The 23379-nt window shown below is 36.8% G+C and overlaps 3 protein-coding genes across 5 annotated transcripts in view; 1 reads left to right on the top strand and 2 right to left on the bottom strand.

Moving 5' to 3' along the window:
- The window catches only part of LOC136250493 (condensin-2 complex subunit H2-like), a 47537-nt gene extending 30987 nt beyond the window's left edge, over positions 1-16550 (top strand). Inside the window, exons 12-20 of the mRNA XM_066042703.1 lie at positions 12229-12285; positions 12340-12410; positions 12513-12627; positions 12678-12794; positions 12899-12951; positions 14876-14977; positions 15030-15102; positions 15266-15354; positions 16330-16550. Coding sequence (XP_065898775.1) covers positions 12229-12285; positions 12340-12410; positions 12513-12627; positions 12678-12794; positions 12899-12951; positions 14876-14977; positions 15030-15102; positions 15266-15354; positions 16330-16470 — 818 coding nt within the window. The 3' untranslated portion in view covers positions 16471-16550. The remainder of the gene's footprint in view (positions 1-12228; positions 12286-12339; positions 12411-12512; positions 12628-12677; positions 12795-12898; positions 12952-14875; positions 14978-15029; positions 15103-15265; positions 15355-16329) is intronic.
- On the bottom strand, positions 164-22590 carry LOC136250495 (short-chain collagen C4-like). 3 transcript variants are annotated; one of them, XM_066042707.1, is made up of 2 exons: positions 1158-1470; positions 164-1098 (listed from the first exon to the last, which is right to left on the bottom strand). In XM_066042707.1, exons 1-2 carry the CDS (start codon positions 1401-1403, stop codon positions 340-342), a joined length of 1005 nt encoding a protein of 334 aa, XP_065898779.1. In that variant the 5' UTR covers positions 1404-1470; the 3' UTR covers positions 164-339. The 3 variants fall into 3 exon arrangements, with proteins under 3 accessions (XP_065898779.1, XP_065898780.1, XP_065898778.1); XM_066042708.1 differs by lacking the exon at positions 1158-1470 and adding an exon at positions 22322-22590 and having other exon boundaries at positions 168-1098; XM_066042706.1 differs by lacking the exons at positions 164-1098; positions 1158-1470 and adding exons at positions 21344-22262; positions 22322-22590.
- Positions 8282-9380, bottom strand: LOC136251597 (uncharacterized). The gene is made up of 2 exons (XM_066044057.1): positions 9088-9380; positions 8282-9028 (listed from the first exon to the last, which is right to left on the bottom strand). The coding sequence occupies exons 1-2, from the start codon at positions 9364-9366 to the stop codon at positions 8282-8284; spliced, it is 1026 nt and encodes a 341-aa protein (XP_065900129.1). The 5' UTR covers positions 9367-9380.
- Positions 22591-23379: the final 789 nt, after the last annotated feature.

Here is a 23379-nt window from a genome sequence, read left to right as displayed (position 1 = left end):
TTAAATTGTCAAAAGTCCATCAGGAAAGCCGTTCTTTCAGTTTGTACGTTACTCGCAATACCCATATTTTAAGAAACCACCTCGCAACCAGACTTATCTATGCAGATTTTATAATATAGGCTTTCTTTTGCTCCACTATAATATATAGTCCAAAGGCATTTTTTAAAACTCATTGAAGACGTCACAACACAAATGCAGTCTTCTCAGAAGGTGTAAACTTGCCAATACCAGCAGTCATGCATACACACATATGACAATGATATATAACAGCTACAATGTTTAATATAACATAGAGGCCTAACATTTCAAATCTTTGTCAAGTATCATTATCACTGAAGTCTACTTGGTACACACAGCGCAAGAAAGTTCTTTAGATTGATCATAAGGAGGACATGGTAGTGATCCACACACTCCTTCTATTGGATAGATGAGGAAATCATCTTCAAATTTGTTTGATCCAATTACTGGTGTGAGACTGTGATCAACACAGAAGAATGTTGATCGGTGATGGTTGTATCGTTCACTCATCAAGTAGCCATAATATTCTCTGATCCAGCCTGTTGGACAAGTATACTTAGCTGGTAGCATGTAAACTACATTTCTTGTAGGAACATAACATACTGCACATACTACATCTGTGTTGTGTGAATTTGCTACTAGTCCATTTGTGAGCTGATACTCTGTTCCATACATATAGGCATTATTCTGTGTTCCACTAACTGTCTTGAGGTAGTTTGGGTCAAGTGGTAGACACTGTGGGTTACTACCACCTCCTTTATGATGCCGGTATGATCCACCAGCTCTGCCAGAGTATACTAGTTGTGCTCCGGTACTTGGACAAGAGTTATGGCCCCATCGCACATACACCACTCCACCTGCTCCTTCTCCCTTAGGACCAGCAGCTCCTGTATCTCCCTTGTGTCCAGGAGGTCCAGTCAGTCCCCTGGGACCTGGTATTCCATCCCTACCATCTCGACCATCTCTCCCTCTAAGGATTTCTAGTGTTGTCTCAGTACTACTGGTAGATCTTTTCATTACAGTATGTTGTTTTGTGGTATAGTTAGTATTGAGAGGTTCATTGGTGAACTGGTCATTACTCTATAGCAAATACATACAGAGTTACTAATGTACATAGTTACTGGTATAAGCCAACTCACTGTTGGTTGATGTTGGTTAATCTGTAGTTGTAGCAGGTTAAGTTGTTTGTTTTGTTCCTTGACTGTTTCTTTGAGTTGTTGTATTATTTCAGCTTGTACTTCAATTTTGATCCTCTGCTGTACAATATCTTCTATCATCTGTGTCCTCAACTCAACCAGTGATGACTGGAAATACCAGCCACCCACAAACACAATTCCTAAAAACAGTAGAGACAACCAAATCAATCCATTGTTTGTAACAGTCATTTTCACAATACTGTACACTGGACAATAGTAATGACAATGGCTATTGTCTACAAGAACACAAGGTACGTAGGTGTGTCAGTGGTAAAGGGGGAAGTCTGTTGTGGTGAATAGTTTATATATATTATGACCACCAAATAGTGTTAGCAGCAATGCAATACTTTTATCTGCGGAGAGATAAACTGGAGCATACAGAATTCATGTAATAGTTGTAACATGGGCATAATGAATTTGCCTGATATGTATGCTCTCTGCCTTTGGGCCTGCAGCCCTCAGGCAGTTGTGTGGTCTGTATTTGGAAACATGCAGAAATGATTGGTGAATGAACTATAGCACTAGTTCTCAGCTTAGCTCAACTTTTTCAACTCATAAGATTGCGAGGATAACAAAACACTCTCCGTCTGAGTGGTTTTCATGGCAAAATCTAAATCATGTATACTAATTGATTGAGTATTAATTGATCCCCACATTCAATTTTGGCCTTATTAACGTCTATATAATCACTGCCCAGATGTAGCCCGGTCTACATTTTGTATGTGGCCCAGCTAGCTGGGTTACATTTGGTAGGCCTCATAAAAGCTTTACGTACCATTATTATATTCATATTGTGATACGATCCGTAACACGCAGTAAATTAGCGTTAAGTGATGTGTAGTTAATAGAAATATTAGGTGATATGTGACATAATTACAGTTTGTATTTAAGTAGGTACAGTTCACTCTATATAACTAGAGTTGTGGTGTGTCATTAAAGTTTTGCCTTGCAAGTTGTTGCTAAGCTCAGCAGCAGAATTCGTCATCTTTGCTTAATCTAGCTGCAAAACCATTGATTTTCATGAGTTACTGTCAATAACTTTTGTTTCTTTTGTCAATACTTTTAGGATCAAGGTAAATAATATTGTAAGAATTTACAAGATAGTGACACTTTGAGGGTATAGCTTGGTGGTTGCTTTAAAGCTCCTCCTAGCTAGCTAGCTACATACATGCAACACTAATGCAGTGGCACATCTAGGAATTTATGAAGGGGGTTTCCAGTTTAGAAGGTGGACATATCCACTGCATAGGAGGCGGAAGGATGCTACAGTTGGGGGTGCCCAAAATTTATGGTGGTAGTAAAGCATGCTATTTCTAGGGGGGGTCTAGGGGCATGCTCCCCAGGAAATTTTGAAAATTAGGTGTCAGGAGATTGAATTTGGAAGCATTTTCGGTGGTTTTAGCTGTTAATCAAATACTAGTACTAGCAATTTTATTTTTATACATGCTAAGACAGCTCGAGTTGTATTAGGGTGACTGCTCTATTAGAGTATTTCGATTGTGATTAACAAGTTTCTGGAGGTTCACGGCACAACTATTGTGCAATACAGTTTTGAGATGGGGGTGCTCAGCACCCCCAGTAAAATAGTTGCAGCACCCCCTCTTCCACCGCCTATGCACTGTTATTGATGAGTGCACAAAGTAGCACACTCACCATGCATGCATAGATCCTTTGTACCTGTAAAGCATACATGTGCTAGGGGGGGTCTGGGGGCATGTCCCCATAAGAAATTCTGAAATTTTGATGCTCTGAGACTGCATTTGGCAACAATTTTAGTGTGAAAAATAAATATTTACGAAGTATATTATTTATGGAGTGTTGAGCATGCACATCGCTTATTATAGGCACACGCTGCAATAACTAATTAAAATACTCAACTGTTACATAATCATTATTCAAAGGGGTTTCCGTGGAAACCTTGAAACCCCCCTAAATCCGCCACTGTAATGCATACATTTATATTATTATTATCACTATGATAATAAACATTTTTAAAAGTGTGTGGTGCATGTCCTTTTCAGCTGGCTTCACTCAATTGAATCATCTTGAGAAATGATCATTCCTGTAAGGAAAGAAACAACATGCATGGATTAACAAGTGTAAGGTCTAAAGTTGCATACATGCATAGTATGTTGCTAGTGATTAAAAACTTGCTAGTTGAAGGGTGTGGCACCCGTTCCACTCACAAATATTCCTCCCAAATGAAGCAGGATAAATACTCATGAATGAAACGGGTGCCACACCCTTTAATCAGTGAGTTTTTTAATCGCTTGCACTCTCGCAAGACAACATTGCGTTTGAGCAGTACCATATATGCATATTGCACATTTGCTTATATTATGCAAAGTACACGTAACAGCTTGTGACACAATTCGTAATTAATAGTGATTTAACTTCACATCATGATACGAATAGTAGTACGGTCCGAAACATAAAGTTTTTTCTGATGCCTATTGTGCAAAATGTAGCCTGGGAAACTTTTTTGATCTGAAAAGTGTTACATGTTACACTCTGTGTGTTGTAAACAAATTGTGAAGTGTATGTATATCTGCAATTCTAATCACAATTGGCTACTAACTTCAGATTGTGGCTGCTACATATTATAGTACAATTAATTTACCATCTTTCGAACTACAAAGTCATCATATCACATAATTTTATAGGCTCTTTTCTACAGTTTGTTTGTGATGTATTTGTGTGTACAGTTCCCTGCATTCTTGTATAGATGTCTGTCTTCTTGAATTTCAACGGATTACTCAACACCTTTCATTATCATTTAGCTATCTATGTAAACACATGTATTAGTGATTGACAACATCTTGTGTAATTTATTGCAGTGATCTAAAGCTAATAATATGCACCAACTACATTAGGAGCCTATATTTAGCATGTTATATTGTGTGTATTGTGTAGTAGTAGTTGTAACATGAGCATGAGGGATTGCCTGATATGTATGTACCCGAGGGCACAGCCCTAGGGTTGTGAGCATGCGCTTCTTTGAAGATTTTCCACTTTGTCGCCACATTGTCCATACAATTCATTGCATCTGGTGCAGGTAACTGATAGTTTGCCATCCTTTTGCTGAGATTTCACATGCCTGGCATCATGTTTCAGGAGCACATGTTCATAGTTCTAAATATTGCACAGCAGTGTACACACAAGCATACAATAGCATGATGATTATACACCATATAACAGATTGAAAGAAGAGTTTAATAAACAAGTGCTCAGAACAAAACAATGTTTAAATTTAAACAAACTATGTAGAGCGGAGCTTTCAAATTATGTAAAGTGAAGCTTTGTCTGGTACAAAGTTGGTGATTGTGCAGCTACGTGCTGCATCACTATACTATAAAATAAAACAAAAAAAAGCAGTGCCATCAACAGTGAAGCATGAATTGTTTATTGTGTGAATCATGTGAATGAAATAATCAGACATAGCACAATGCCCACATACATAATACATGTACATACATGCATGGCAGTTGATCTGCCATGTGTCAAGCAACTAGGGACCCATTATGCTGGCATAATTATGAGCATAATAGGTGCCTGAAAGCATTGAGCATAATAAGAAGAATATTTGAGCCATATTACAAATCCTTGATGGTCAAAATACATATTACATGCAGAAACAGATTGATATACTCTAATAGAACAGTCAATAACTCTAATAGAGTATATCGATCTTTTCTGTCACATACATTTTGAAGAGCAAAGATGTGCTTCAGCCACTTATTATGTGCCCATAACTGGAAATGAGGCATAAAGCTTGAGCATAATTTGAGCATAATAGGTAAATTTTTTGAGCAGTGCAGCATAGCATAATAGGTAAAATTTTGAGCATACTAGGTGGGTCCCTACAAGCAACAATTGCTGTGTAGGTTATTTGCTCTATAGCTGCTTGTCCAGTGTTCACTTTACCGCTACAACCCACCTGGATATGATAGCTGGACGAAAGTTATTAATTATTACTCACAGCTGCTTGTTTTCTTGTTTAGTCTAAAAGTTGAAGGTTTTTTAATAGTAGGGACCACAAAGGAGTAGGCGTGGCCCATGAAATAACATCACCCAAAAACCAGCCTCAATATTCCCTGACGACAATGAGGCAGTATTGGTTAGGTAAAACTAAGCCCAAACAAGCCTTCAGATCGACCTGAAATGCTTTCAACAAGTTGCTACGGAATTTAAAAAAAAAATTATTTAATGGAATTTTCTACTGACTGAGTAACTGACTGATGCCTTCAGACAAGCGTAGCTCGATAATGGCTAAGGATATGGGCTTGATTTGTTCACTGTTCGACGTTACTTCGGCCCAAGAGGTGCCTTTTGGCATACTGCAGCATGTACAATGTATTTTTCATGGACTTACCAGTGTCCTCCTTTGTGTCCCATTCATCTTTGCTGACAGCGAAAAGTGTCAATTTACTGGTAGCACATGATGGCTTCCTTTTGTAATGGAAATCATCTGTATTTTTCATAGTGGCTATTTTGATTACAGAGGTGCTTTTCAAACAGTTCTTGATTCATACTGCTGTGTAATGGGTTGAACATAGCCAACAACGAAGCGTAATGAATACTTCACTTTTCAGATGATAATTGATATAAATGGGGCATGTGGTGCCATTTCAGATGTAGCATGCGTGGGTTCACCAGTCATAATAATTATTTACAAAAAAGTTAACAAACGAGTACACAAAGAAAAATTTGGAATTTTCAACTAGAGTAGGGACCATAGCACATCAATAAAAGTACTGAAACAAGCGGGCATAGTGCACGATATTAAATCACAGTAAAATAATAAGAAGTGTTGTATCCCTACTGTGCTCAAGATACAATAATGGAAATGCACAGTAGGGATATACTGTATAGCGGAAAGTTTTGGCAAATTTGGCGATTATGCATGGATTTGCCAAAATTTTACTCGCCATTTTTCTAAACACTGAAAGTGTAGTAGATGCTGTTCATCAGTGAGTGAATATTGTTACAGTGGTGAGTAGTTAGTCTTGCCCAAGTATCCCATTGAATACAATATGGTTTTAGACTAATAGCTCAGGCAGATGGGCAATTCAGCTCGAGTGATTCAGCTCAGTACCCATGCACATGCCTTGCCTTGCCTTGCTTGCCACGCGCATTCCAGTCTTGATTACTCACTTAGCGAGTTAGTGCATGTTGTTTTTATTGCAGCTAGCTCTCGAGCTAGCTATTTGCATAAGAACGCGTCGATTTGAATGAGAGGTACTGAACTGTAGTACTTCATCTGTAGACATCGCAAAGCTTCGTCGCCAATGCTGTCAGATTAAAATTGCGTGGGCACAGTTAATGTCATGCATTTGCCAAAATATTATTCGCCAATTTCTGCCAATGATCAATTCGCCAAATTTTTCTCCTGCCAAAAATTTCTGCTACACGGTAACACTTCTTATTGCTTTACTGTGATTTAATATCGTGCACTACTCCAACTTTTTCAGTACATTTTATCGATGTGCTATGGTCCCTACTCTAGTTGAAAATTTAAAAATTTTCTGTGTACTTGAATGAGCAAATAGTGCTAGCATCATGGATTACGTATTCACAGAGACTACATCCATTCCATTTCAGACAAACACATTTATTTATTTATTTATTTCATATATGGGGTCAAATAGAACCAGATTCCTTGCCTCACGCTAAGGCTTTCAATAATTATTCTAAACTTTAATTTGCATTGAAGTGTTGAGATACTCTAATAAAGCAGCCAGGCAATATTATCTACTCTTGTAGAACAGTTTACTCAAAATCCTTGTGTATGCCCCTGCTTGGTAGAAATACCTTGTAGAGCCTTCCCTAGAAAGTGGCTGTAAACTTGTAAACATGACCATCTCAAACAACTGAGTGACTATCTTTTTATTTATTTATTTATTTATTTATTAAAGCTTTACAGCACAAGTGCTGAAGATCTGTAGGACTACAGCCTGTTTAAAGTTGTTACATAAAGTGTGTTTGAAAAGGTGGAGAAAGGAGAAAAAAATCCATGACTGGACCTGCGCAGCCTTGAACCCGCAGCCATCCGATTAACACTCGAACACTTGCAGGCAGTCAAGATGTTACATTAGAGACTGATCTGGCCTTGCTAGTTTAGTTGGCTACATTAGCCACCCTAGGTATATGTAATAGTTGTAACACGGGCATGAGGGTTTTGCCTGTTATGTATACCCGACTGCCCGAGGGCATACATATCAGGCAAAGTCCAATTGCCCCATGTTACAGCTAATATGTAACACTTATCAGGCTGATAACCTGCCTGGTGATTAGCCACCCGTACCAATACAAATGAAGCCACTGGATTCATTTTATATCCATACCTAAATTTTTTGTCAGCAGCTAGTATGTTCTGGTTATGTTCGGTTATGATAAACGGACATATCCTGGAGATATCACAGAGAATTTTAGTTACAGGAGTGTGATGTTTTAATCAGTGCTATTGAATTGTTTATGGAAAAATTATGGAGTTTTCACTAAAGGCCTAGATAGGTAGGCTTGCTTGTAGAGTAGTTACTCCATGCAGAGTGGTAGATTCGTGATGGGGGCACGTCCGTATTCGAAAACATGCGGAAACGATCAGTGAATAAGCTATAGCACTAGTTCTCACCTTAGCCCAATGTTTTCAACTCTTAGGAAGGCAAGGAAAACAAAACACTCTTCGTCTGAGTGGTTTTCATGGTGAAATCCAAATTGTGCATCTTAATCACTTGAGTATTAATCAATCCCCACAATCAATTTTGGCCTCAACATCTATATAATCACTGCCTAGTTGTACTACACACGTAATGCAGCCCGGGCGGCTCCTTTGATCTGAGGTGTGAAAGTGGTTACATACATACTTTATGTGATCATGCATTGATTGTGTGTGCATAGTATTTGTACATGTACATATGTAAGTACATAACGGTGTTCACCTGTTTACATTAAATACTGAGAAAAAATCATTATCATACGTACATGCATGATAAATAATGGCTACATGAAATTGTGTTCTAGCCTAACATTAATTGAGTTCTACAGTAAATGTTTGTCAAACATCTTTGTCACTGAGGTCTACTTGGTACACACAGCACAAGAAAGTTCTTTAGTTGGATCATAAGGAGTGATCCACACACTCCTACTGGATAGAAGAGGAAATCACCATGATTGATGTTTGAACCAGTTGCTGGTGTGAGGTTGTGATCAACACATGAGAATGTTGATCGATGATAATTGTATCGTTTACTCATCAGGTAGCCATAATATTCTCTGGTCCAGCCTGTTGGACAAGTATACTTAGCTGGAAGTGTGTAAACAACATTTCTTGTAGGAACATAACATACTGCACATACTACATCTGTGTTGTGTGAATTTGCTACTAGTCCATTTGTGAACTCATGCTCTGCTCCATACATATAGGCATGATTCTGTGTTCCACTAATTGTCTTGAGGTAGTTTGGGTCAAGTGATAGACACTGTGGATTACCACCACCTCCTTTATGATGTCGGTCTGATCCACCAGCTCTGCCAGAGTATACTAGTTGTGCTCCAGTGTCTGGACAAGAGTTATGGCCCCAGCGCACATACACCACTCCACCTGCTCCTTCTCCCTTAGGACCAGCAGCTCCTGTGTCTCCCTTGTGTCCAGGAGGTCCAGTCAGTCCCCTGGGACTGAGCACTCCATCTCGACCATCTCTTCCTCTAAGGATTTCTAGTGTTTTCTCAGTGGTACTGGTAGATCTTTTCATTACAGTATGTTGTTTTGTGGTATAGTTAGTATTGAGAAGTTCATTGGTGAAGTGGTTATTACTCTATAGCAAATACATATAGAGTTACTAATGTACATAGTTACTGGTATAAGCCAACTCACTGTTGGTTGATGTTGGTTAATCTGTAGTTGTAGCAGGTTAAGTTGTTTGTTTTGTTCGTTGACTGTTTCTTTGAGTTGTTGTATTATTTCAGCTTGTACCTCAATTTTTATCCTCTGTTGTGCAATAGCTTCTATCATTTGTGTCTTCTGATCTTGTTGTTGAGCCACAAGCTGTTCTCTCATTTCAACCAGTGATGACTGGAAATACCAGCCACCCACAAACACAATTCCCAAACACAGTAGAGACAACCAATTCAATCCACTGTTTGTAGCAGTCATTCTTACAAAACAAAGCTATAGCAGTTTACTGTAAACTACACTAAACTTGTAAGCTTTATGCTTTTCCACAAGCAGTTGTAAGTGTTTATGAACAATACTATCATGTTATTGATAAGTTTGAGCAATTATCATCAAACAGTCCACAAAATGAATTAGTAGATATTGTATGGTACTACATGTATGACTAACAGTTTTGACTGTGATGGTAGTGACTGCATGCAAGTGAAGACAGTCAGGTTATTAAAAGCAAAACTAAAAGATCAATATACTCAGACCAAAATCAGTATTGAGATTATTTAAATTACTTTGTTGTCTTGAAAATTGTTTCTCCAGTATCTCCAGCATGTTAAGTGGCTTTAACATTAATTATCGTTTGAGCTCTTTCGATTTCTTGTAACTATTGTAACCATATTTGTTTAGACTTCAATTCTATCTGCAGACCCAGAATAGTAAGGTTCAACAGTGGAACAGTATCTAGGGGTGATTGTTACTCACTGCTGGCTAGCTAGACTATGCAGGCTGTAACTAATTAGCTACAGAGTGAATCTTTTTATAATGTCTGGATCTGCCACTGTGTCAGAGGGTTGACTATAGCTATGACCTTATATGGGTAAAGTAGCTGCTCTTCTTTGGAGATGGGAATAATCGAATTCATTACATATAGTTATATTATCTAGTAAATATTTGTCATACTTTAGTAATCACAGCTATTTAAAAAAGTTTAAAAGGAAGAAATAAGGAAACAAGATTAGACGACTACTTGCTAAAATGAGACACAGTTTAATCCCTACTTTTGGCTAATTTGATGTTCTAATTTCAAGATGCTCACCAAAAGTAGGCATTAAAGTGTGTCTGTAGTCATCTAATCTTGTTTCCTTACTTTTTACTGCTGGATCGTTTCTCATTTCAGCTGTAACATTTCTGAGCTTGTTTCCTTACTTTTTGTAGCATGTATATTATACCAATCCCTACTTCCTTTAAAATTTTAGCAAGTAGTCGTCTAATCTTGTTTCCTTACATTTTACTGCTGGATCATTTCTCATTTCAGCTGTAACATTTTTGAGCTTGTTTCCTTAGTTTTGTAGCGTGTATATTATATCAATCCCTACTTCCAAATTTTTAATTTTTTTAAAAGCTGGTTTGTTTACTTTTTGTGTCTAGCTAGCTAGCTATATTATACTCTTTGTTTTCCACATGGTATAAATATCACTTGAAGCAGCTATCTTTTACTTTCATATGCAATAGGCGCCTCTAAAATAATTATCATTTTGTTTTTTAAAGCTATTACAGCAACTGTTAAAAGCTTCAGATGCATTTCTAATGGCCTAATGTTGATGATTTAACAGTAAAACATTGCTGGAGAGTCCACCATTAAGAGTGGAACCCTCGCTTTTAGAAGTCTGGATCCCAAGGTGGATCTGCCCCTCAAAGGAATTATTAGCTAGCTACCTTGCAAAAAAAGTTAAACTGATAAGACTTTAAAACGACTACCCAGCGTTAAATGCTAGAGACAACTCCTTGGGTACTACACACGTTCACCCTTGTCTTACACACATGTACTCACGCTTTGTTAAAATCACATGTTTGGGTTGTGGCTCGCGCTGCTACTATTAAGCACCGCAACTATTAATTATCCTTCAAGAAGAACAAAGAAGCAAATGAATGATGAAAGCAAACAGTATTGTACAATGGACAGAACGTAATCGGAGCAACAGATTCGTGAATCCACCGTCATTACCTTGGCTGTGTGAAATTTCTGGAGCCATACACCTAGCACAACCAGGTCTTACGGCAGGCAGGCAGGCAGGCAGGCAGGCAGGCAGACGAAATCCAGGTGAATTTTGAAATTTTTAAAACTCACTGTACATCGAAACATTAAGGTACAGCATCATTACAGCAGTACTAATGTATTCCAGGTAGTATTTCGGGTAAAACTTATTGCAAGGCTGTTTTTTTAAGGGCAAAAAAAATACGAAGCCATATGATTCTTACCAATCCCTACTTGTTAAGTACTATCATACTTAATGATACATTGATCAGCGTTAGTCATTCTATTAACTGTCCACTCATTAAACCTGGTATCTAGTTCATCTTGTACAACAGGAAATTTTGGCAAAAAATAATCTATGAACCATCAACCAATACTGTATATGTGACTGGGTCTGGGAAAACCAGTCTTATTGCCCTGACAGCAGATTTACTATTTTACCAAGATGCTGTGTATGTCCTTCATTTTAGCCAATTTTGAGACCTGAATTGTCTATAACTTGGCCTAATTCATCCCTATGCCTTCCTCCTTAATTTTTTAAAACAGCCTCTTGGCCATCCTCTAGCCCCCACCACCCACCCCTTTTAGAACTCGCCTGATACAGTCAAAATTGAGTTAAAACTATCTAATATGGTGGGAAACTTAGCTGTTGGCTACTTGTACAGTGGATGCTCTGGAAGGTAAGGAATTGGTATAAAAGTGTGAAAATTTGGTACATGTGTCTTCAACCATTGGTGAGCTACAACACACAGAATGTTAATTTTCTGAAAATGGTTTGGCTAAAACCATGTTTCTGTGTGTAGGTAGGTATGTCTGTCCAACACACACGTGAGCAAACAGGCTTTGAGCTACAGAAAATAAACCTTCATTCAATGAATAAAGGCTGTTTACATATTGTAACTTTCTGTTTTCGTCATGTTTACTGTGTAGGAAAACAGTTTCATGATCCCTACCATACAATACTACATAATGATATTCACAATTACTGATAGTTTATTCTAGCAACTATATATAGTGTCAGTTAAGTGTGTACAGTTGTTCTACACAATTAGTTATTCAATATACAATGTGTTAACACTGGTTTACTTTTCCAGTCTATTCCTGTTACACTCAATTTCCAAGACAACTGGTGAAAAAGCCTCTATACCCTGGTTAGTATTAACACTGTTTATAGCAATTCATTTATTGAGCTTATTGGTTGACAGAATTTGAAGTTCATTATTGGAAACACCAGCAACATGTGAAAGAAGTCAGAAAGAAGGAAACTCAAAAACTGGTAGGAGAATAAGTGTGTGTAGTGTGGGGAGTCTATGAATTTTAAAAAATTATACCTTTATTATGTATGCCATACCTTACTTGTATCTTTATTTTCCTAAAGAAAAGTCTCCAGAAGGAACACATAGCTAAACATCTCCAGAGTGCAGTGGATGGGGCGGGGCTGACCGAGGGTGAAGACATGGAACAAGAGTGCATACCACTAGGAGATATGTCTGGTGAGCATTAAAGTGTCACATGACCACCTCATGTTTGGAGTACTGTGTAGATTATGATGATGGTGGGGGTGCTTTTGGTTACTGTGACAACATTGATCAACAACGTATTGAAGATGCTATCAACTCACACAATCCTGCTGATGGATATGTGGAACAAGCTCCAATAGGTGTGTAGTTAAAAGACGAAGGGTAGCAACAGTGGACCAACATTATCCAGGATCCACTGTAGTTGATTTTCAGTGGGTATTTACATTGTGGTGTTTAACTGCAGGTGATAATTTGAATATAGTGCAGAGCTATGAGGACATTGTCAGAGACTATGTGGTATGTGTGTGAAATAATAGCTGTTTGCTAAGAGCATGTGTGTATGTAGTTAAGACAAATACTATGTAAGGAAACTTTTACATTTGAGTAGGATCATAGAAGTAAAAAGCAATAGAGTTATCTATACCTGCAGCTGAAGTGGAGGATGTAGGTGGGTTTCTGTGGTCTCAACAGAAACCCTCTTTTCACCTTTACTATTGCTGTATTGACAATAGCAAACAATCACGTAACATGTACATATTTCAGTAGCATGCACTGATATCCATTATAGCCATTAAACCCTCAGCAACACTTTACATTTCACCCCACACTGCATTAAAAACAATAGATACTCTAATATTGCAGTCAAGTAGTAGACTACTTTAATAGAGTAATCAAAGTTACAGCTTTGTTGCAACTTTTGCTCTACAGTTTGTTTTATTTTGCAGTTTAAAATATGTGATTGTTAACTAAAAGTAGCCTAAAATCTATTCTCAGAGCTTCTAGCCCAACTATCAGTTAGTGAAAATCAATCCGCTTCATTTTCAGCGATGTTCAATCTGTAACCAGAAAAACAAAGAACAGCGTGAGAAGTGCCTCTGCAGTCCATTCGGTGACTATGGAAATTACGACTGAACACTTTCCCTGACTTTTAATTACTGAAAATTGAAGTGGCCATTCTGCTTCATTTCAACTATGTTCTACTCATTCTACAACATTACAAATAAATGACAGTATGAGAAGCACCTATCTGGGGAACAATTCTTGTGTTAGTCAGCACTGAAGCCATGATGCATTGCCACGAATCAACACCTAATATGTGGTAGTGGAGAAAGAAATAGGGCACTAAGGTACGTAGTACGTAAGTCCATTGTGTATGCTGCTGATGGTGAAAAGGGGCATCTTGGACTGAAGTGATGTTGAACAGTGAAGAAATCAAGTCAGTAGCCTTAAGTATAGTGTAGACTGAAACCATCAGTCAGGCAGTCAGGCAGTAGAAAACTCAATTTTAAGAATTCATAGAAATTTGATGAAAGTATTTGAGGTCACTCCGAAGGCATTTTTGGGCTGGGTTATGCCTAACTGATACTGCCATGCTAACATGATGATAGTGAGACCATAGATATATAATAATGCTTACCGGGATTGGAAACCAAAGTTGTGGTTATGGGTATATGTGTTTCGCCTGAAGTAATATTTCATCTCATTGTACTAGAATCATTGCTGTGAGTAGAAAGTACAGTGCCGTGTTGTTGTATCAATAATTGGAGCATTTAGCAGAAGGGATTACAAGTCAAATTTCAAAACGATTTTTTGCTTTGTCTGGGCGATGCATGTACCAAAAAGAAAACCGAAACACAAAGTGAATTTTGTCCTAAAAACATACCGAAAAAGGGACAGTTTTCCAAATACAACTGCACTAACGCATAAAACACTTCTACAGCTTGTAATATCCTGAATATAGCCTAACTTAAGCTTCACTAGTTGTCTAGGGATGTTCCAATGCAGCTGTACACTTAGTTATGAGTGACACGGCCCGATACAACTCCAATTTCAACTCTGAGTAATGATATTAAAATACTGGCTATTTATACTCTAGTAATGCAATACTTTCTAGAAAGTTCCACTGTACATACTGCATGAAGCATTCTGCCATGCTTGGAAGTAGAGTACCCAAAACACGGATAACTTTAAAGGGATTTACCACCCACTGCCTAGTTTCTATATAAAATTATCACGGTGGCAACTTCCGTTTCCAATCCTGGTATGCATTTATTATACCTTTTTTGGGTGATATACCCAATGTAATTTTTCAACTATCCTGTACATGATATTCTATGTATTGACTATTTTAATACATAGCTACAGTGCATCATTTTTTCTCAAGTACTTATAATTAGATTTAAAGGGTAAATTTTATAGTATGACTATTGTTACTTACCAGGAAAGAACACTTGAGTCAGCTATGACATATGCTGTTGAGACAGAGTTGTCATCACGAGTAAGACAGTGGGAACATCGGATTAGACCAATTCTTGAGGAGGAAGTATGCATGTCATCATACTCATGTACATGTTCTAATTGTCATGACTTCACAGGAGCAGCGACCACCATTTGATATACACAAGTATGGAGGAACAATATTGACCGAATTTGATAATCATCTACTAGGTACTACCATTGAGTGAAGAGTTGTTATATGACTAATAAATAATCATTATTCATGTACTAACAGTCAGACTATAATTATGATAGCAATTGGAGAGTCTGCATGGACATGAAATTGTATTTAGAATGAACATGTATATATATCTTATATTGCATGCTTATGTAGATGATAGTGAGAGGATGAGTTTCAAGACTGTTGCTCATGATAAACAAGTACATGAAGTGTGCAGAATGTTTTTAGCCACTCTACAGCTGGTAAGTGTACATGTGTATCTTGAAACCAGGTCACTGCTGCTAACTCACTGACCCAGAGATAACAATCTGGGTCAGATCCGGGTTTGACCCAGATTGTGTGCGCCAAGAGCTGTGCTCTACTAGTGTATTAAGTTAACAGGTAGCTATATAGCTAAACAGGTAAATTTTAAACTAATGATGAGTAAGTTTGCAGACAGCAAAAAATGGGTGTGGCTTTGTGCATACCCACAAACTTCAACACATCTTACTTATAAAATTCCCTCCGGACAATATCCCAATAAGTGGGTATAGCTCTCAAAAAAGCTGCAAGAGTAGACTATGACTTGTACAACAACTGTGCATTACCGTATAGGTACAAATTTCGAGGGATGTAAGTTTTGCTGATCAACAAATTTCAGCATTTTATTTTTGAGGATCACTTGTTTTGGTTACCTATAAGAAAGCATAGAGCTAACCCATGATAATCATTAATTTTTGAGGATAAAATTTCATGGACAGCCGTGTAACCACGAAATCTGCAAAAATTACGTCCCTAAAAATTTGTATTTATACAATATACAATTGATTGGTTTGCATGGCTCCACGTAAGCCTACAGACTATGGACTCATGCTTGCCTACAGACTGTAACACATCTGCTAATCAATGGGCATGGCTCCATGTATGCCTTACAGACAGCAACACATAATCCTTGTAAGTGGGTGTGGCTCATGAAAGAAGCTGAGACTAGACTATGATGCACTAATACACTTCCACATCACCTAGCTAATCAATTCGTTTCACACGTGATCCAATCCTGGTTAGACCTGGTTATACGTACCAGACAAAATGTGCCCCAGATGACCCAATCCGGTTTCAATGCTGATGTGTACATTGTTATAACCAAATTCAGCCCTAAAAGATGTATTGTAATTATATATAATATTGTATAACCAAGCTACATGCACACACGTAATGACATTTAATGCAATTCACAGGCAAACAACTATAACATTGAAATAGATGAGAATGATGAAGAAGAGGTAATGTGGATGAAGCTATTGTCAAGGCAACTACCATATGAAGCAATGGAAGAGTTTCGAGCTCCGTCATTACAAACCACACACACATCAAACTGAAATTGTTGTTTTTGTTTTGTTAATAAATTATTGTATATTTATGATGATTATTAGACTTAAAATTTCTTATGTGAAAGCAACTTGCTAAGGTTTTTTGTTACTTGTCCGGCTACATCGTTGTAAAGCACTGCAGATGAGCACCCAGCAAATGTGATATTACTATAGCCCCACCATTTTTTTCATGGAAATGGAGAAAAACAGAAGAATTTTAAATGGAATACACAAAGCTCCCCCTGTATAGCACTATTATGTATAAAGTGTGCAGTTAAATTCCCTTTAAATAATACGTCATGTCATGACTACTAATGCCCCTCCATTTACCACTTTATTATTGGTATAGATACCAATGCAAAAAACACCACCACAACATACAACTCCACGATGTCAATATCTTCATTATTACCATCAAAAATAATAGATTTGCCAGAACAATACAGCTTCTCCACTACTATATATGCCTAGCTTCATTATTAATCTAACACAACAATGAGGTTCCATCAATGTGCATGTATGTGATATTAGATCAGCTATGGCAATATACCGCTCCTCCAATGGCTTTATTATTATTCTTGTACAATCTTCACAACTTACAGTTCCTCCAAGGCTTTCACATCAAAACTGATGTAAGATCATTATTCAAATCTACATAGTTCCTCCAGAATAATGGGTTATATATGTGTTGATTCAGCTCCTCCATTTCCAGGCAAGGCTTCATTAGCATCAAATGCATATACTTGAGTTGCCACCAAATGTGATGTAAGATGAATACTGACAATATATAACTGTGCCTTTGGCATAAATAATCAACATTTTTCCAATGCCTACATTCTGATAAAGATGAAGCACAGATGAAAACCAAAAATAGCACTGATTATTCATCTACAGTATAGCACCAACATTTGTATATAGTATGCTATTGGGTAGGAGGGAGGGGTATGCAGAGCACTTCCTGTATGCTAGTGAAAAGCTAAAAATATGGATGATACCTTAGATGGAACAGCTATACTCAAATAGTAATACAGTCAAACCTCTCTAATCCAATGCTTAATGGGAGCCATAAATTTTGTTAAATTAAGGAGGTTGTTGGACTATTAAGTCACCTCTGTAATCCGACATTGTACAATGTCTAGAATTATGTCAGATTGTGCAGTAAATTATACCAAGAGTACATAATAAAAATAGGGAGGGAGAGTGTCTAACTAGGACACCTTCAACCAGAATCACTGCGTATTATAGACAATCCACACATTGGTAGAGCAAAAACTTTACATTATTCAACACTTATCAAAAGCACTCAACACCTATCAACAGATCTCTATCATCAGTTAAAGTGTTAATTTGTTCAAAGATCATTGTCTGTTCAATAATACGCAGTGATTTTGTACAGGCTGTATTAGCAGTTAGACACTCTCCCTCCCTATTTTTATTATGTACTCTTGATTATACAGGTAAAGTTAAGTTTTTAACATGGATTACTTTTTGAATTTGCAAGTATTGCAGCTTTTTTTTCTATTACTGTCAACCAATTAAATGCTTTGGTTGCTTAAAAATTATTTTCTGTGATTGTTTTTGATGCTGCTATTATTCTCTGTCGGATTACAATGGTAAAAAACAATGTATTTTCATGTCCAGGGAATCAAATTTTGTGTTGGATTATGGAGTACAGAGGTGTCAGAATACAGAGGTTGTTTTCTATATTCTTCTTTTTAGTGAAAGTTGTGTGTAGTTATGTTCCAGAATATACGACAAGGGGGAGCTGTATTATATCTTTTTGACAGAACTGTTATGAGTTACAAGGGACGGTCTAATGCAAAGTTTCTGCACACAATATACAGCAATGCAACATGGTGGAGCTATGTATTCAGAAAGCAAAGTCATGTAAACAGCATCACAGAGAATTATATATTTGACATCTATATAGTGTAATATTATTTCAGTAAGCTTTGTCAGCAATAAGGCAGAAAATGGGGGAACCTGACATTTCTGTTGTACAAATTATGTGCATTTACCAACTAACAGAGTTTTTCAACAATATTATTTGATTTTGGGTGGTGGGGCCATGCATCTAAATGAGTAAAATGACCACTATATACACTATAAATAATTCTCATATCACATTGTAAATTGCCAAGGTGGAACACTACATTGTAACCTAACTAAAGCAGACATTGTATTCTATAAGAACACTGACTTGACAGATTTGATGCCTGAAAATACCAACTTCTTGTGATTTGACTGGTGTATACAACAGCATCATTGGTATTGGAGGACATACTCAACTTGTTGGGATTTTAAAGCTTCTCCTAAAAAACTAGAATTTAATGATTCATGTATGTACATGCATTGATAATGGCAATTCTACACATTGTCAAATGGGTCAGAAAAGTTTTTGTTACAATTAACTAATACATGAATAAAATGATATGTATGTATGTTGGATAAAACTACATAGCTATAGCTACATTGTTCATTTATTCAAACATGAAGGCTGGAATTTTACAAGCTATAATGTTTTATAGGTATTATTACCATAAAAGTTCTTAGATCATCATTTGAAGTATAAATTTAATTCCAATACAAATAGCAATAAATAAACAAACATGCATAGCTAAATACTTGAAATAAAACTTAAAATCTTCTTTGTTTAAGTACCTGGCTTGTTCAATTCCTAAATTTTTACACTTGTTAATGGTAAAATTGTATAGCTGAAATTGAAAGCATCCATTGCATTTTTGCCAACAGAGCTTCTTTTTGGATGTTCTGGGGTCACTGTTCTATTAGAATATATTTCAATTTTACTGATCTCTCTCAATGATTCCTTAGAGAGACCAGGCCTTACCCTCACTCATTCTACTTCTTTATTTCCCTTGGTTATGATACAATTGTTTCTGTAGCTTCTATCAGCTAGCTAGCTAGTGCATGGTAAAAATTTCAGTTTGGAAGGGCGTTTCAGCATTTTAAGCAATCCAAAATCATCTACTGTCAGAAATTCTTGTTATTTCTTTTATAACCATCCATACAGGTGTGCATAGTTTATGCAGACAATTTTTGAAGAGCATTGAATTTATTACGTAATTAAAACTTTCAACTAAATTTTTCAGTTTACAATGGCATTCTTATAACAATGCAATTTGCAAACATACCCGCCACTTACCAGACCTTAATCATCATTATGTGTATAAAGGGATTATTAAGTAGCTATGAAAAGGTGCTACTCAGCTGGTACTGGCTGAGGATCCAGCCACCCTAATTATTAGTTTAATGAATGTGTGTTCCATGGTCAAAATACACCCCATCCCCCTCTAGTAAAGAGAAGAACAAACCATTAAATTTTAAATGAATACTTATTATATGCAACATTCAGAAAACAGTACTAATGTGTATAAGCTTATAGCTACATGGCTTTGAGAAAAATATTGATATATGTATTATGCTGTAAAACAGAATTGTTGGGAAGAGTAACAAAGTACTTAAGTCCATACCATTGCCCGTGTCATTAGTGATGTCATGCACCATCTAAACTGCTTAATAGACAATTTCCATTCCAATCATCCCCTCATGGACATTGTATCTATAACTTTTATATGCCTATTTGTTAAACCTGACATAACGATACACATATATACAATTAAATTTTCTTATTGCTTTTGTAGATTAATGAGGTTATTGGTGTGCATCACTTTTCCAACTTGCTCCTCTACGTGTGCAGATTAGACCTCTTGTGTTGCTTCCTCCACAGCTAGTAAGTGTTATGATTCTAATGCACTTCAAATGTTATGCAGTATCACAGAAAAGAGGGACTGTATAGAGTCTAATACTCATGATCAAGTTTCTGACATAATTTCTGTAGTACATGTGCATGTAATGGCTTTTGTATTTTGTTGTATGCTGCGCTGTAAAAAAATTGTAGTCATTTCACTACTATTTTCTGCCACAATACACCTTCACTACTCTTTTGTAGCGACCTTCATTACTACATAGTAATGAACGTCACTACATGGTAGCAATGGTCACTTTTGATTTCACATGTACATGTGTAGTTGTATAAATTAATGTTTACAGGCATTGCCAAATTGCTAGCTTGCATAATTGTATTATGGTAATACAATGTAGTGTTATTCATGTGTTGCTTTAATAGAATCTTTCAATTTCAGGCAAACAATGATTGAATTATCGTTACCTAATTTCTACCATAATACAAGTTTAACAGGTTTATAATGTACTTAGCTATACATACATACATACATACATACATACATACATACATACATACATACATACATACATACATACATACATACATACATACATACATACATACATACATACATACATACATACATACATACATACATACATACATACATACATACATACATACATACATACATACATACATACATACATACATACATACATACATACATACATACATACATACATACATACATACATACATACATACATACATACATACATACATACATACATACATACATACATACATACATACATACATACATACATACATACATACATACATACATACACAGAACACAGAACTGACTCCTACCTGGTGCATGTGTGGGGTCCACTCTCACATGTTTTGCTACCTACAAAAATCAATTGTAGCTACATTTGTAATAACATTCTTGGTTTCTAGTAATTAATTAATTTGACATTGTCATATCACAAACACCATTACACTTTTAGGATTGCTGAATGAAACAATTTCTACATACAGAGCCACATTCAGTCTGATACATATAGGCATACATTAATATCTAGCTACAGGATCAATGAATAATGATGTCTTGCTTTCTAAATGATGCAAGTTCAATCTGTTGCAGAGAACTTCAACATTATTGTGTGCATGTTCTTACTGGAATCTACTTCGTACATATGGCACATGTGAGTTCACTGGTTTCATCATAAGGAGGACATGGTAGTGATCCACACACTCCTTCTACTGGATAGAAGAGATAACCATTAAGATCAGTACTTGAATTAGGTGCTGCTGTGAAACTGTTATCAATGCAGGAAAATGTTGAACGATAATGATTGTAACGTGCACTCATCAAATAGCCATAGTACTCTCTGGTCCAGCCTGTTGGACAGGTGTACTTAGCTGGCAGCATGTAAACAACATTTCTTGTAGGAACATAACATACTGCACATACTACATCTGTGTCTTGTGAATTTGCCACCAGTACATCTGTTCGTTCATACTCTGCTCCATGTATAGTGGCTGCACCCAGCGTTCCACTAACTGTCGTAAGGTAGTTTGGATCAAGTGGTAGACACTGTGGGTTACTCCCACCTCCTTTGGTAGCATAGTCTGACCCACCAGCTCTGCCGGAGTATACTTGTTGTGCTCCAGTACTTGGACAAGAGTTATGGCCCCAACGCACATATACCACTCCACCTACTCCTTCTCCCTTAGGACCAGCAGCTCCTGTGTCTCCCTTGGGTCCAGGAGGTCCAATTGTTCCATTTAAACCTGACAATCCATCTTGACCAGCTGGTCCAATGTCTCCTTTAAGCCCAGGAAGTCCAGCAATCCCATCTAAACCTGATGATCCATTTTTACCAGCAGGTCCTGTGTCTCCCTTGGGTCCAGGAGGCCCAGTGATTCCCATAGGACCTGTCAGTCCATCCCTACCATCTCGACCATCTCTTCCTCTAAGAACTTCAAGTGTTGTATCAGTGTCACCATTTTGTCTTTTCATTACAGTATGTTGTTTTGTGGTATAGTTAGTATTGAGAGGTTCATTTGTAAACTGGTCGTTACTCTATAGCAAATACATACAGAGTTACTAATGTACATAGTTACTGGTATAAGTCAACTCACTGATGATTGATGTTGGTTAATCTGTAGTTGTAGCAGGTTAAGTTGTTTGTTTAGCTCATAGACTGCTTCTTTAAGTTCTATTATTTCTGATTGTACCTCGACTTCAACTTTTATCCTCTGCTCAACCAGTGATGACTGGAAATACAAGCCACCCACAAACACAATTCCTACACAAACTAGTAACAAGAACAGTCCTAACTTCATTCCGCCATTTGTCACAGTCATTTTAAACAAGCTAAGCCTTTTCACCTTTTAGTGCACTAAAAAGGTAGAGAGAATACCAGAATTTTATCTATAAGAATCCAAAGAAGTGTGGGTTTAGGCATGGTTGTGGCTGGTGTGGTAGATCATAATCATGTGAAAGATTAACCAAGAATTTTCACCCCATAATGTAGAAATAAAATAGTTATTAGTAAATTTATTATACAAGGTAGCTACATAAGTGCAATGATATTATCAAGAGAGGAGAGTATCCAACGCACTGAGTACAGGGTCTCTATAACTATAAAAATGATTTTGTGGGAGTCAAAAAGATTCCATTACATAACTTGATAACATGTACACACTAGCAGATCAAAGAAATGTGATGATTGCACACTGGCAGAGCAAAGGAATGTGATGCTTAAAACAATCTTCACCTATAGAGTATGCTACAAATTAGAGTTTTGCAGAGACAATCCATTTGAATCGGCATCTGTAGAAGCTCTGTACAGTGCTAGATAATTTCTCTTGATATTATAATCAATATACATAATACATATGAGTATATATATGTAGATATGCATATACCTACCTCATGATCAGTATGGTAAAAGTGATGACATGATATATATATAGTAGTGACTGTTGTACTGTAGTAAGCTTGAGGTATTAAATGCTACAGTGCAAAACCATTTTAATGTTATTTATATCAGAATGTACTTCTATAGCATTTGTATTTATAATTAGCTGAATTAAGAAATACAACTTGAAGAGTTGAGCAGATATATAGGGTAGTAGCAATGGAAGGGGATGAAAATTGCCACTATTGTGCATGCTTCTAGGCCGAAAAGTCTTCT

Source organism: Dysidea avara, chromosome 3, assembly GCF_963678975.1.
Source record: "Dysidea avara chromosome 3, odDysAvar1.4, whole genome shotgun sequence".
Classification (NCBI taxonomy): domain Eukaryota; kingdom Metazoa; phylum Porifera; class Demospongiae; order Dictyoceratida; family Dysideidae; genus Dysidea; species Dysidea avara.
Note: the sequence above shows the minus strand (reverse complement) of the source record. Positions and strands in the feature narration are given on the sequence as shown.

Coding starts and splice junctions, on each gene's coding strand:
- LOC136250495 (XM_066042706.1), bottom strand. CDS start 22,546: ATGACTGTGACAAATGGCGGAATGAAGTTAGGACTGTTCTTGTTACTA. Junction 22,263..22,321: donor TTAACCAACATCAATCATCA/GTGAGTTGACTT, acceptor TATTTGCTATAG/AGTAACGACCAGTTTACAAA.
- LOC136251597 (XM_066044057.1), bottom strand. CDS start 9,366: ATGACTGCTACAAACAGTGGATTGAATTGGTTGTCTCTACTGTGTTTG. Junction 9,029..9,087: donor TTAACCAACATCAACCAACA/GTGAGTTGGCTT, acceptor TATTTGCTATAG/AGTAATAACCACTTCACCAA.